This window comes from Nannobrachium achirus (assembly GCF_963921795.1).
Source record: "Nannobrachium achirus genome assembly, chromosome: 17".
Lineage (NCBI taxonomy): Eukaryota > Metazoa > Chordata > Actinopteri > Myctophiformes > Myctophidae > Nannobrachium > Nannobrachium achirus.
In genome coordinates, this window is record NC_137824.1 from 53192572 (window position 1) to 53206387 (window position 13816).

The 13816-nt window shown below is 41.7% G+C and overlaps 1 protein-coding gene across 1 annotated transcript in view; it reads right to left on the bottom strand.

Moving 5' to 3' along the window:
• fmr1 (fragile X messenger ribonucleoprotein 1) overlaps positions 1–12934 on the bottom strand; it is a 32288-nt gene extending 19354 nt beyond the window's left edge. Inside the window, exons 1-8 of the mRNA XM_080746467.1 lie at positions 12556–12934; positions 10290–10342; positions 9872–9968; positions 8183–8254; positions 5712–5860; positions 3639–3732; positions 1589–1705; positions 772–942 (exon numbers count right to left, since the gene is read on the bottom strand). Coding sequence (XP_080602593.1) covers positions 772–942; positions 1589–1705; positions 3639–3732; positions 5712–5860; positions 8183–8254; positions 9872–9968; positions 10290–10342; positions 12556–12606 — 804 coding nt within the window. The 5' untranslated portion in view covers positions 12607–12934. The remainder of the gene's footprint in view (positions 1–771; positions 943–1588; positions 1706–3638; positions 3733–5711; positions 5861–8182; positions 8255–9871; positions 9969–10289; positions 10343–12555) is intronic.
• Between the last annotated feature and the right edge of the window lie 882 nt (positions 12935–13816).

Consider the following 13816-nt stretch of genomic DNA (forward strand, 5'->3'; position numbering starts at 1 on the left):
CATTCAAAGTGACCTAACATTAATAAATATTGTGAAAAACGAGAGGGTTGAATTATGCCATCCGGCTGGTTGTAAATTTCTACAGTTCTACATCACGCCATAGCTAAAAAAAATAAAAATAAAAAATAAAACGCCCACAAGGCTATAAACGGTAGGTGAGAAGCTGAAACCAACAACAGAACTTTGATGTCGGTCTAGGCTTAATTATGGGAGATCTTCTGTTATTTGTTTTTGGGAGAGCGACTAAGATAGTCATTAAATGACAATTGCTGGCCCAACCTTAAGTTATACTGTGTAACATATACTTTGGTATTCTTTTTTTGGAAACCCTTCTCGTAGAGGTCTTCAACAGGGGGTCCTCAGAGTTACTACAGGGGGTCCTCCAAATCTTTGTGTGATAGGACATTTCTTTCTCCTTTTTTATATTGACCACTTGAACCCTAGCGCCCATATTTGGAGAACTTTAGACAAAAATAGCAGATCTACAAGCTCACACTTGTAGATCGGCTATTTTCGGCAAAGAGGTTTGGTGTAGAGGGTAAAAGGAGCAGACTTAGTACAGAGTGAAAGGTCAGGTTTATTATCTGAAAACACAAATTGACATGAACCCAAAATACACTGATGATTGTGCTGTCAAACGATGAAACTATATGGAATCTATGACGAGGTTGTGGGGGTCCCTGCTTCATCTCTCTCTCAGCTAAGGAGTCCTTGGCCTGAAAACGTTGAAGACCCCTGCAGTATAACCACCCATGGATCCATCTAGCTTACCTCTCCATAAATGTGGAAGGTACAGGTCTCTTCGTCCAGGTCTATAGTGGTGACTCCTGGGACCTTGCGGGCCTGCTGAATGTTTGCTCCGTGGGTCCCGATGGCCAGACCCATTAGATCATCCCTCACTACGAACTGTTCATGAAACCTTGACGCCAGCTGTCTCGAACTCTACGGACACAGTAGTGTGAGAGATGAAAAGAAAGACAGAAGACAGAGAGATTAAAAGAACAAGAAGAAAGCACAACGATGACAAAAAGGACAGAGTAGAGGCTGTAAGAATAAATACTAGACAACTCTACTACTGTGGGCAGACTTAAAGATGCAGTGCTGTGATTCTTTCCCCCCCTAAAACATGATTATCAGGTATTATCATTATACTAGGAGGAAGATTTTTTTCCAAAAGAAGTGTACAGAAAGAGTTAAAATTTGTTTTTTATGTGGCCACACACCTTCATTAAGTATGCCTGGTTGTCATGGTGGGTGGTGACCCAGCTGAAGTTAGCCACACCCACAGCGTTGGGTGAATGGTAAAAAGGGAGGGGATGATTATATGGTTTTATCTGTCATTTATCAGTCATTTTATCTGTGTTTCTGGATCTGCACTTTTGCCCCACAAGGTGTCAGCCTCCAGAAAGAGATAAATGTGCAATATTGTGCATTGTAATGGTGGTCAAAAATGTCATCCTCTTTTCTTAGAGAGATTAGAGAGGAAACACCGAGGTTTGAGCGTAACCACTAACTAGTTTATAGCAAAGTACTTCATAAGAGTTTGCCATGTGTGTGTGTGTGCGTGTGTGTGTGTGTGTGTGCGTACCTCAAGTTGCCTGTTAGCCTCTTCATTCCTCTGCATCAAAGACATTTTGGTGCGAAGACTTCTGAAGTGCATGTCAACCATCATATTGGCTCTCTTCGTTGAAACCTCATTCACCGACTGAAATCAATAAAGCAATTCTATCACATACATACAGTAAGTGTGGGTCATGACCGAAAGTATAAGGTTGCGGGTGCAAGCGGCCGAAATGGGTTTCCTCAGACGGGTGGCTGGTATCTCCCTTAGGGATAGGGTGAGAAGTTCAGTCACCCGAGAGAGACTTGGAGTAGAACCGCTGCTCCTACACTTGGAAAGGAGTCAGCTTAGGTGGTTCGGCATCTAGTACGGATGCCCCCCCCCGAGCGCCTTCCTAGGAAGGTCCTCGATGCGCGTCCCACTGGGAGGAGACCCCGTGGCAGACCAAAGACCAGATGGAGGGATTATATCTCCAAACTGGCTTGGGAACGCCTCGGTATACTCCCTGAGGGAGTGGAGGAAGTTGCTCAGGATAAGGATATCTGGAGGTCTCAGTTGGAACTGTTACCCCCGCGTCCCGATTTCCGGATAAGCGGTTGAAGATGGATGGATGGATGGACATAGAGTACATGATATGCAAAGAATATCATAGATATTTTACCATGTGCTTGACATTATAAACTGTTTGTTTGGCTTGGCTGGACATCCTAATGAACACAATTGTGTTTGTTGGGATTTTGGTCAGGGTGGAGTGGGGAGCTGAAGAGGAATAACATGTTCCTCAGGCGTTACATCGTCCCCTCACTGATGAAAAGAATGTGAAAAATGCACGTGACACAAGTAGTACTTTCCTTACCCATTCAAAATGCTAAAAGGGTAGGCTTCAATAAGCTATGGCTTCAGCCTACACCTTTTTGGTCAGTTTTCACAGATAACATTTTATCACGACCAAAATAAAACTAGAGGTGATGTGCTCACCTACAGAACAGAGACAGAGAATGCTAATCAATGAAAAGTATTAAAAAGAGCTGGTGACTAAATGACAACTACACTAGATCTATTAGAACACATGATATTTTTTACATTTCCTGAAAGTCCTCCCAACAGTGATGAACTAATTGACCGTTTCACTGAGAGAAAGTGCTTATGCACCCTCTTACTACCCACAGTTCCCAGTACACCCACTGTTGGATATAATGGGATACTGTAGAGTGTATCCAATATTTTGCAGGAATAATCTCACATATACTCCTAATCTTTTTACCTCTGTGCAGTGCCAGTTTATGCATATATGTGCCAGTCATCCCACATGCCATTGTCAAGCCAATGGGACACAATTATGAAATATAGGAGTTTAAGTGATTGTTTATTTTGGTCGACTGGCTGGCAACCTAGCGGCTGGTGTTTATTTTCTCATTGTGGGCAGCGGACAAGACTCATCTCTCCCTAAATGACGCCACTAGTCTTTTGTGTGCCTATACTGCCCACGTGTTGGCAGGCTCTTACACTATTTGGACCGGTTGCACTCCAACACTTCCAGTGTTGTTTTTTTTCAGCAAATTTTGATTTAGTTTTAGTCATAGTCTTTTGAATAAAACGTCATTTAGTTTTAGTCATAATTTAGTCACCTGAAAAGTATTAGTTTTTGTCTAATTTTAGTCGATTAAAGCTACAGTTGATTTAGTCGACTAAAATGTATTTTGGCAGGCCTTGATGGCATCGTAATGACTGATTTTATACTTCGTTGTGTGCTGAAAATAGCAGATCTCCAAGCGCTTGTAGATCGGCTATTTTCAGCATGCAACACCTGAGAGCAACCAAACATAAAATGACTCTTCTCCACTAGTCCCTCCCTAACATTTTAGTATAGTTTTTATTTTGTTGACGAAATTGTCAATATATTCTGTCTTAGTTTTAGTCACCACAGCTTAGTTTTTGTTTAGTTTTTATTTAGTTTTCGCCAGTGAAAAAAAACACAGTCGACAAACAGTTTTCGTCATAGTTTTAGTCGACGAAATCAACACACGAATAAGAAACAAATGGTTATGTTTTGTTGTGAAAGGCGAATAGAACCTACCAGGATGACCAGTTGCTTTTTCTCTGAATCGTAGGTGATGCTGAATGCACCCACAGCCTTCTTAAAGTCTTTATGTGTCGTCTCCTTGGAGCACCTGAGAGCACAAGAGAGCGGAAGCAGGCAGACGCACGTAAAAAAGGGTTAAATTAGTTTGGTGAATTCAGTATTTCTGATAACATATCTCTGCTGTCGGGCCGAAACGTCCCAACTCCAAAATGTTCATTTCCGGGAAAATTAGCTCAAGTGGATTTAGGAGGTTTTGACCGAAGTTTAACCAATGAACACACAGACATAAAGGGTGTTCAATAGCACATATTTATGAAAGAAAGAGAGGACCAATCGGGTGGAGTTAGCTGGTTTGGCAGAAAGTGTGGAGTTAGGAGGTTTTGTCCCAAGCACTTTTTACTACGTTCCATTGGTTCAATATTATTTTAACCAACACTCAGATGTAAAGGGTGTTCAATAGCCCTGATTTAAGCCAAAAAATCAAAAACCTCAAAATGGAGTTAAGAGGTTTTGGCCAGACAGTGACGATATGCTCCATGGTTAACTTCCCAGTGAGCCAGTCTGTGTTGGGATATGGAGTAATGCACTGATGAGGTGTTAATATCTTGGTTGATATTTATTGCTTGCATCTTACTTCCCACTTGCCAATGATTCAGCAAAGACTGCTATAAAATGATGGTAATATTTGGCTGCAGCAGATCTGCCCAATCTGCTGCTTCCAGTGCTTTAGTCAATTCAAAAATGATTGCCTGCTTAGACCTAAACTAAGCTGGTGAGATTCTTCAGCTGTGATCTGCTGTGCCCGATAGACCGAACAGTTTATTTCACATTGGCCTGAAGGGATTTGTTGTAAAGACCTTGTGTATCTGTGTACCAAGGGGCAGATGGCGTTATGGCAGGGGGCATGAGACTGCTCCAGTCCTGCTGTATGTTTGTATGCTGTATGTACATACATATTTGTGCATCTTTAGCCCCTTTTCGACTGCAGTTTTAGCACCACACCACACTACACCACATAAAAATATCTACATTTTCCATTACACAAAAGTACCCCTATCGGTAAGAAACAAATTGACCCTTTTAACTGTGATTATAATACAATATAAATTTGTATTACAAATTATAATGCACTATAATGGATTATAACTGGGATTATAATACATTATAATTATATTATAAAGTATTAATGTATTACTATGATAATTATAATACACTATAATAGATTATAATAATGGTTATAACACAATAGAATCTATTATCATGTATTACAACTATATCATGGTAGTCTAAATGAAAAGTCAGTGAGTGATCAGTCATTATGAAGTGTTTGGCCCTGTGTGGCCTAGCTCAGACCTACTCTAGAGTGGATACTTTTTAGTACCCCGTTTAGTACCACTTTCACACCACTCTACCCAGGTCCTTGCAGTGGAAAACCTGGCACAAGTGGGCGGTGTGGTGTGGAGTGGTGTGGAGTTGGGCCAGTGGAAAGGGGCTATAAAGTGTGTGCTAGGGCTGAGCCAGATGCGATTTTGTTTTTACACTGAAGCTTCGCCGGACAATATTTTGGAAGCCCTGCAGATTACTTCTCATAATAGAATATATTATATGAGAATTACTTCTCATATAATAGAATATATTATATGAGATTGCCCTGGTCCTTGCGAGCAATCTTATCTGCTCATTAAAATAATCTATACATTTCTCATAAACAAACATAGTTCATTAAAAGCATGAGGACAATCGCAACACTTTTAAATACCACCTCAATTTACAGCCCGAAAGAAGCACAAATGAGCGACTAGTCTCTGTACTTTAGGCGGAGTCCCCCAGGGGTCTACTAGGCCCCCTCCTTTTTCCCCCTCTACACCAAATATTTGCCAAAAATGACTGAGCGAGCTACAAGCTCATAACACGTCACAATGCGTTGTTAGCTTGTAGATCTGCTATTTTCGCTGGTTAATCTATCTATAAATGTGTGCGCACGTGTATCTGCCCTTTGTGTATCTCAAGAACTGTCAAACCGATCAAACTTCAACTCCTGCGTGTGTGCGTGTGTGTCCAACTAACATCTGCCGTAGGTCCTCAGGAACATCCAGTCTGATCTTGAGGAAGGTGGTTTTGGTGGCTGGTTTGTTTGGGTTGACTGGCCGTAACCGCTCCAGTGTCACAATTTCATTCAAAGTAGCATCGCATGCTGCATACTCTATGACATAAAACTAGAGAGAGAATGAGAGAGAGAGAGAGAGAGAGAGAGAGAGAGAGAGAGAGGGAGAGAGAGAGAGAGAGGTTAGTTGTGGGTTGGAGAGAGAGAAAATATCCAAAAGTAGGTGAGACCCCTCAAGCCCTAATCAGAGTCTGCGGTGAAGAGCCGATCACCACAACATTTTGGTGATAAGCTATCCACCTAAAGTGAGAAAACAAGTGGAGGCCATCATAGTCAGTCACGGTGAAGTCCTGTCACTGTGACTGACTGGTCTAGATCGACCAATCAGTGAACGGGGTGATGGGCCGATCTGTCTGATAGTAAAAACAGAGAGATGTGTCGAGGTTCGCGGTGGATAGCTCTTCACCGCAAGTAATGACGTAATGTTGTGGTTTTATGACTTAAAAAGACTACACTGCGGTGGATAGCTTATCACCGCAGTGCCTACTATGATAGGGGGTTAACTGTGCAACCCCCCCCCCCCCCTTTCTTTTGCCAGAAGTGTTTCATAAAATTGCATCTGTGTTAAGTGTGGCGTTTTGGTTAACAAGTTTCCTTGCACAAAACTTGCTACAGGAGCTATACAATAATTACTAATAAAGAGATTTCTGTCATCTTATCAATTGTGTTGTGATGTTCTTTTGCCGGAAATGAGTGTAAATATCCGTTAAGTGTCTGCTGTCCAAATTCTTTTTACAGTTTGTAGTTTGTACTGGGCAAATGCAAGTGAAACGCATTTTGTAACAAAATTAACTTGTTACCATGCTTGATATCATCAACGTAATGGTAATGTCTTGGTGTTCTAGCGTTCTATAATCTTTCACCATGTAGGAATGTGCATTAGAATCCTCCTATGCGGTGTATGCGCATATAAACCTTTAACCATACAGTAGTTGTGGTGGCGTAGGTGATATTTTCTTGTTAAAACAGTAAAAGCTTTATATTCCTATAATAATCATTTCTATAATGTTTGTTCAGTAACAGGGGTCTCTCCAGCACGTTAATACCACCTTCTAAGCCTGGCCGTACTCCCTCGGACTTCCTACTGGGTCCCATCAGCCACGCCGTCTATTCCCGGACTTTTGATATAAATTATAATAAAAAAAAAAAAAACATCGGAAATTCTTCTCTGTGTCTTTTTGGAGCGATCTGAAAGGGTTAATATGCTCTGACAGTCATTTTCTGGTGCTGGGTGTGATACTCCTAATATCCAGCAGGCCACGCCGTTGACTCACATTCTGGATGGATGGCTGGCCAGGAGGAGCCTCATCCTCTCCCCAGTGTTGAAACTCAGCAAGAAGCTCAAACAAGATGGCTGGTCTTTGTCTCTGTTCGTGGATCGCGGTTTCAATCACGTTCGGGCGCCGCTTCTCTATCGCTCCTTTCCCTGCTTCGCCGCACGTAAACGAATGGAATTGATCTCCCCTCCGCCTCGCCAAAGTAAGATCGCCGACCTCTGCAGGATGAATATGTACGCTGTGTCGAGCACTCCAGTACGTGTTGTTATCATGTGGGCTTTGTTTTTTTAAAACATGTTTGTAAATAAATGGCTTATTTCTTCGGCGCTACCTCTGTTCAGAGGGTTCTGCCGCGGCTTGCAACGTGTTAATACCCATAAAAATATTCTCAGGTCAGGATACCAATTTTATCCAATCAGGAGAGAGAACTTCACAAAGACCAATTATGAGCTTCAATTTAATAGTGTTCCAGTTCCAATTTTGTATGTTTTTATATAGACATAGCATTATAGATATTTCATTTTAGCACTTCCATTTTTTTTTTGTCATTTATCCTGTAGCCAATGAGTTTTGATTGGATAAATCTAAAATGAACATGTATTGAGGCCGTTTCATCTCCCAAAACCAGAAATTGGAAATAATCCCAGGCTAATTCTAACACAAAACACCTTCAATCACACATATCACAATATCCTATAGTAGTAACACTTCACTTTCTAGAAATCCTTTTTCACGGATCTCAAGAAGAAACATGACACATTTATTTTAAAACTAGGATAATATCAACTCTATTTAGTGGTTAATGTATTTTTGGATGCCATATTAGTGACAGTACTCAATCCTCCCCGTCCAAGATGAGAAAAATATTCAATAGAATCAATCTCTTTCCTCAGACACTGCTTTTTTTGCAACAGCAATGTCATCTTTGTTTTAATTTTATGGGCGTGTATAATCTCACAAATGTCCCCTGAACATGACAGTCAGTCAGAGAGGCTGCAATTACATCATTTTGATGGCATGCACTTTGGTTCCTCCGTTTCCAAAGGAAGCATTACACACGTGCAACAACAGGATAAAGCGTGGAAGGCAGAACTCACCTCTCCTTTGACCATGCGAACCTTTGCCAACCACCATCCACAAGGCTCCTTGTCATTGGCCCTGGAATACACCTAGACCACAGAGGCAAAGATACATTCATTTCACACACAAAGCCAAGAAGCCTCGTAGAGTATAAGTACATTGTAAACTGTTTGGTTAGATTTGTACACTCTACAGAGGATTTTACTGTGTACTTAACATCAAACAGGGATCCATTGACTAAGTATAAACACATTTCAATGATGTTACATTTCAATTGGCCAAAGCCAATCCAATTAATAAAGTAGAAGAAGTAGATTTAGATAGAAGTATTAACGACCAGTAAGCGCTGGTATACAGAGGGGGACTGGCCCATCGGTCGAACTCCCGTTGGGTCGAACAGCGTCGGCAGGTTAGATAATCACCTGCGAGCGTCGGCAAGTTAGATAATCACCCGCGTCACGGTTACTGAGGTTAGGTTTAGGGTTAGGCTTAGAGTTAGGCATAGTTTTACTGAGGTTAGGATTAGGGGTTTGGGTTAGAGTTTGGTGGTCGATCCAAAGGGTGTTCGACCTAATGCCATGTTACCATACAGACTTACAGAGCTGCACACATCTTGATATTTTGCACTCATGGCATGCAGATTACTATGCATAGCATCTAGACTAATATATGAAACCCCTGTAGTAAATGCCTTGAGTTATCTCACCATCACAGCATATAGAATCAGAATCCATTTATTGGTAAGCTATGCTCACATACAGTACAAGGACTTTGACCTGGTGCATTGTTCTTACATAGAATGTTCTTACATAGAAGAAATATATAGTCAATATACACACTTCAAATACTGTGTTCAAACTGCGCACATCCGGTCTGAGTCTGACTCAGGTCAAATTCCTTGTACAGTATATGACCATACATCATACACGGCCCATAAACAGATTCTGATTTCACAAATGAATGAAAACGCCATCATTGGTAAACTACTAAAGTACTACTCTTATCTTTAAGGAAACAGGAATAGGATTTATGTTTCTAAATAACTTGGACTTTCACATACTGATTCTGTATCAGAATGGTTCTTCTGTCTAATGCAGGGGTTTTCAAAGTGGGTGACGGGGCGCCCTGAGGTGCCGTGACGGCAGTCCAGGGGTGCCGCGAGATAACTTGATAATATTTGGAATTTATTTGGACACTTGAAAAAATATTTAGTATCATTTTAAACTTGAAGTACAAAGTTATTTTCAGTCAGTTCTAACCAAAATGGCTATTATCTCAACGTTTTCCTCACAACATAATCACCAAAATATCGTCACTGTCAGTCAGAAACCTTGTATCTCCAAGTTTCAAATGGGTACTTCTTTTGGTAAAGCAAAGCCCTGCTTCAACATACAAGACTGTCACACAAAACTAGTGAAAACAGCCGATCTACAAGCACACAACGCCTCGCGATGCTTGTAGATCTGCTGTTTTCACTAGTTTAGTACATTTTATAGATGATAAATACAAAACGGTTTTGGACATAGAAGGTTTCCACCTGTCAACGACGATATGCTGTAGATATAAGGTGCTGGGAGTGAATGTAGGGGTGCCTCGGATTAAAAGAATATTCATGGGGTGCCCTGAGACAAAAAAGTTTGGGAACCCCTGGTCTAATGCCATGTATTTCTTTTAGGTAATTACTGAAAGTGTTGGATAAGTCCTACCTCCACCTCATCGCTCTCATTGATCTCTTTGTTGCAGAGGCCTGTTGGAGGAGGGAAACGCACATCCTGGAAAGATAGTTGACGTTCTGGCTGCCAACTGTAAAGAAAACAACAACACATACACAGATGAATGCATGCACACACAAACAAACAGAGAGGGATGCATGCATTCAGACAGAAACATAAACACAAGATATGAATGCAGAGTATGCACACATGTGGAGGTGGCACTGCCACACACCCACTCACTCACTCACCCACTCACCCACTCACTCACTCACTCACTCACTCACTCACTCACTCACTCACTCACTCACTCAGACAGACAGACAAACAGACAGAGCATGAAAACACCATTATTACATTATATAGCGTCACAAGTGTGTGTGCGCGTGCATGTGTGCGTGCGTGCGCTCACTTGTTTTCAAATGCAACCGTTACTGTTCCGTCGTGCACATCCTTCACATAAGCCTACATAAAGACATAAGCAATTTGATTAACACATTAGATTCAGATTCAACTTTATTCTCTCATCACAGCAAGAGGGTGAAATTCTTGTCGCACATCTTCACATCATTTACAGTTTCAAGATGGGGTAAATAATAAAGAGTTAAGAATATCAATGCAATGTCAAATAAGCAGCATGGATACAAAATGTCAGTTTTTTATAGCCATAAAATAGAAGACAAAAAACATAGAAAGAAAGCAATAAAATGTCATTTTGATTTAAAAAGCAGCAGACAGGCCCAGGCCGCCGGCGTGGTGGTCCGGGCACCCCCTAGGCTGCAATGCCAGCCTGAAAGCGTGTCGTGGGTTCGAATCCCGTTCCCTGATAACCTTTTCACTCCCCATTTCTCTCCCCCTTTCCTCTCAGACTAACTGTCCTATCAATAAAGGCATAACAGCCCAAAAATAAATCTTGTGCTGCCTGCGACCGTAGTGCAGGGGAGACATCTCCAGTTAAAAGCCACTATCAAACATCAGTCAGTGTGTATATAAGTGACAGTGACAGTGACAGTGACAGTGTAGCAGCAGTAGGAGTGCAAAGCAGTCATCTATTCTATACAATGAAATATAATCCTGGGCGGCGGACTGTTTCAACTGGAAAGCCTGGCAACAGGCGGGGCTCAGTGCTTGTTAGGCAGCCAGGTGGTTGCCACTGGTGGAAGCTTACAAATATTAAAAAAAGATATATTACAACAATGTAGCCTATAATGGTAGCAAAGATAAAATATAAAGATGAATTAGGTGCCTTTGTCCTCCTATTGATAATACAATGGATGCAACGAGTATGAACTTTCAACATATTTGTTGGCGCTGACAATTTCATATGGCAGAGCCTATTTTACAGCATTTCGATGTCATCAAGAAGAGATTCAACTAGCTTTGTACTACATAACCGATTGTCTTTCACATCATTAGCACAAACCTTTCTGTAAACATAAAGACTGCTACAGACAGATTCCCCAGGCCACAACTCAGAAGGTAGGATACAGTGGAGTGCAGCACATATTACAGACAGATCTGCTTATAACATAGTTTTTAGGTAACAGCACGTTACATGTCATGTTGTATGTATGTAGTACCAAGAACAACATGTTTAAGACTAGGTATACTTTAAGGTTAAGGAAGTGGGCTTGGAGTTATCTGTTCAAATACCCGAGCCGAATGTCAGAGAAAGTATGTGTGGAATCCTTATCTGGACGACTGATTTAGTACCTGTAGACAACGCAAAATTACTCCAGGTATGAATTGAATGTGTGCGTTGCAACACTATCCAAAGGATCCAAAGACCCACTCACCCTAACTGACCCTGCAAATCTAAGCACCATTTGCGTAGTGCTTGTGCATAACAGAACAGATGGCAGCTCATAATATTGACAGCCACCTCAGTAGTAATAAAATTAACAATCGATCCAATTGTTCAATAATAACGAGATATTAGCAAGTACGTTTTCATCAACAATTATCAACATCAAGAACTGATCTTGTCACGGTGTGTTATACCACTAATCGCTCACTGGTTTTTACAAATACTTATTCTGCATGCATGACAGGCTACTTCAAGGGAGTCATGACAAACGCACAAAGGCGTGTCATCTACATCAGTGGTTCTCAAACCTTTTCATGTCAAGGACCCCTGAATTAACACTTATTTAGCCCGCAGACCCCCATGAGAGGTTTTTACAGCTCTACAGCATTGATTTTCATCCATTTTAATTTCAAGGACCCTCAGTTTGACATGCAGTAAGCTATGGACCCACATTTAATGGTATTTCTATCTCTGAAACCCTAATTTATAACGTAAAATAAATGTTAATACATTCCCATAAAGGTCCATTTGGTTCCTAACTATCACTAGCTGGGGATCCCCTGGAACTCCCCCAAGGATCCCTGGGGTCCCCAGCTATGGTCCCCAGCCAGACCCCACTTTGAGAACCAATGATTAATATAGTAACAGTCAACCATTAGAGAGGATCAACGTGCGGCATCAATGCAGCTAAACAGATCAAGCGTTATATTTACAAGATTCCTGCACACTTTGGGGCAGCTATGGGAGGCCCAGTGATTCCCCACTGCTAGACAGACTGGACAGGATAGGTAGTAGTAGGTGTGTTAGTTAGCTGACATGTTTCTGCATTGCACGGTCCGGGTGACAGCGCTCCAAACGACGAGTATCTTACCTTGTAAAAAGCCCCACTAGTCCCTCTGACTTCCACAACTAGTTCGTCCATAATAACGTCCAGTTAACCAGCTAACTACCGTTAGCTATGTGGGTATAGCTCGGCAGCTAGCTGGCTAACGTAATGCTAGCCGAGGCAAAGCTATAGGGCTCAGACAGTGGATTTAATGCGAGTTAGCTTCGCTGGCTGCGTGAATACTAGGCCACGGCTTATATGAGGCTAATACTGTTTCTCCTGTTGTTGCTCGCGTGTCTTTCTTGTGTTTTTCGGGTTTTGCAATTCCAGGTTTACGATGCTATAACTCGGTTACTGACTCGGTTGCGTTGTAGCAGTTTATTCGTTATGGGGATAGTGATGAACAAGCTGCTGCTGTGGAGAGCATCTCTCCCTCTCCTCTGCAGCCCTCTCTCTCTCTCTCTCTCTCTCTCTCTCTGACTCTGATGCCAGCAGTGTGTCAACACACACACCACCAATACACACTGGACATATCCGCTCCACGTGTTCCAAAATAAAAGTCTGGTTTACATCCGAACAATATGTAAACCTATGATCATGTAAACTTGTAGACTTGCTATTTGTGTGCAATACATTTGTGTACAGGAGCGTCACAAAAGGGGGGGAGGGAGTGGGACTGAGTTACTAGGGTGGAGGGGCCTTATTTCTGGGGGGGTCCCTGGAAATAAATATTTTTTTTACATATCATTTTGGAGGTCCTTCACATGAAAAAGTTTGAGAACCACTGACATAGAAACATGGGTTTTCCAAAAAACCTTAGAAGGATTTGAAATATTCAAATATTCACAACGAATTCGCTTCTTGCAAAGGGTTGCCCCGCTGATCAATATTAAATCCCGAAAGACACTAGGAGGTGCTCTTATTGGGCCCCTCATTGATTACGGAGTCCTTGTCTGGTATCGCGACGCCCCAGCTGCCTTAAAGTTAAATTTACAGCGCGCGCTGTAAATTTGTCAACATTAACAACACTTGACAACACTGACTGAACTGAACTGTTTTGCTATTATTATTATTAGTAATAATATATTTTCCCACAGAGGAATTTGGGATTAAAATGTGTGTCCATTTCAGCTCCACACTGCCTACGGAATTCATACCAATTGGAATGAAACCAAACGGACAAAGTCAAGATCTACTAGGACTATCTAATCTAGGCGGCCTATCTAATCTACCAAGAAAGTGTGTGTGTGTGTGTGTGTGTGTGTGTGTGTGTGTGTGTGTGTGTGTGTGTGTGTGTGTGTGTGTG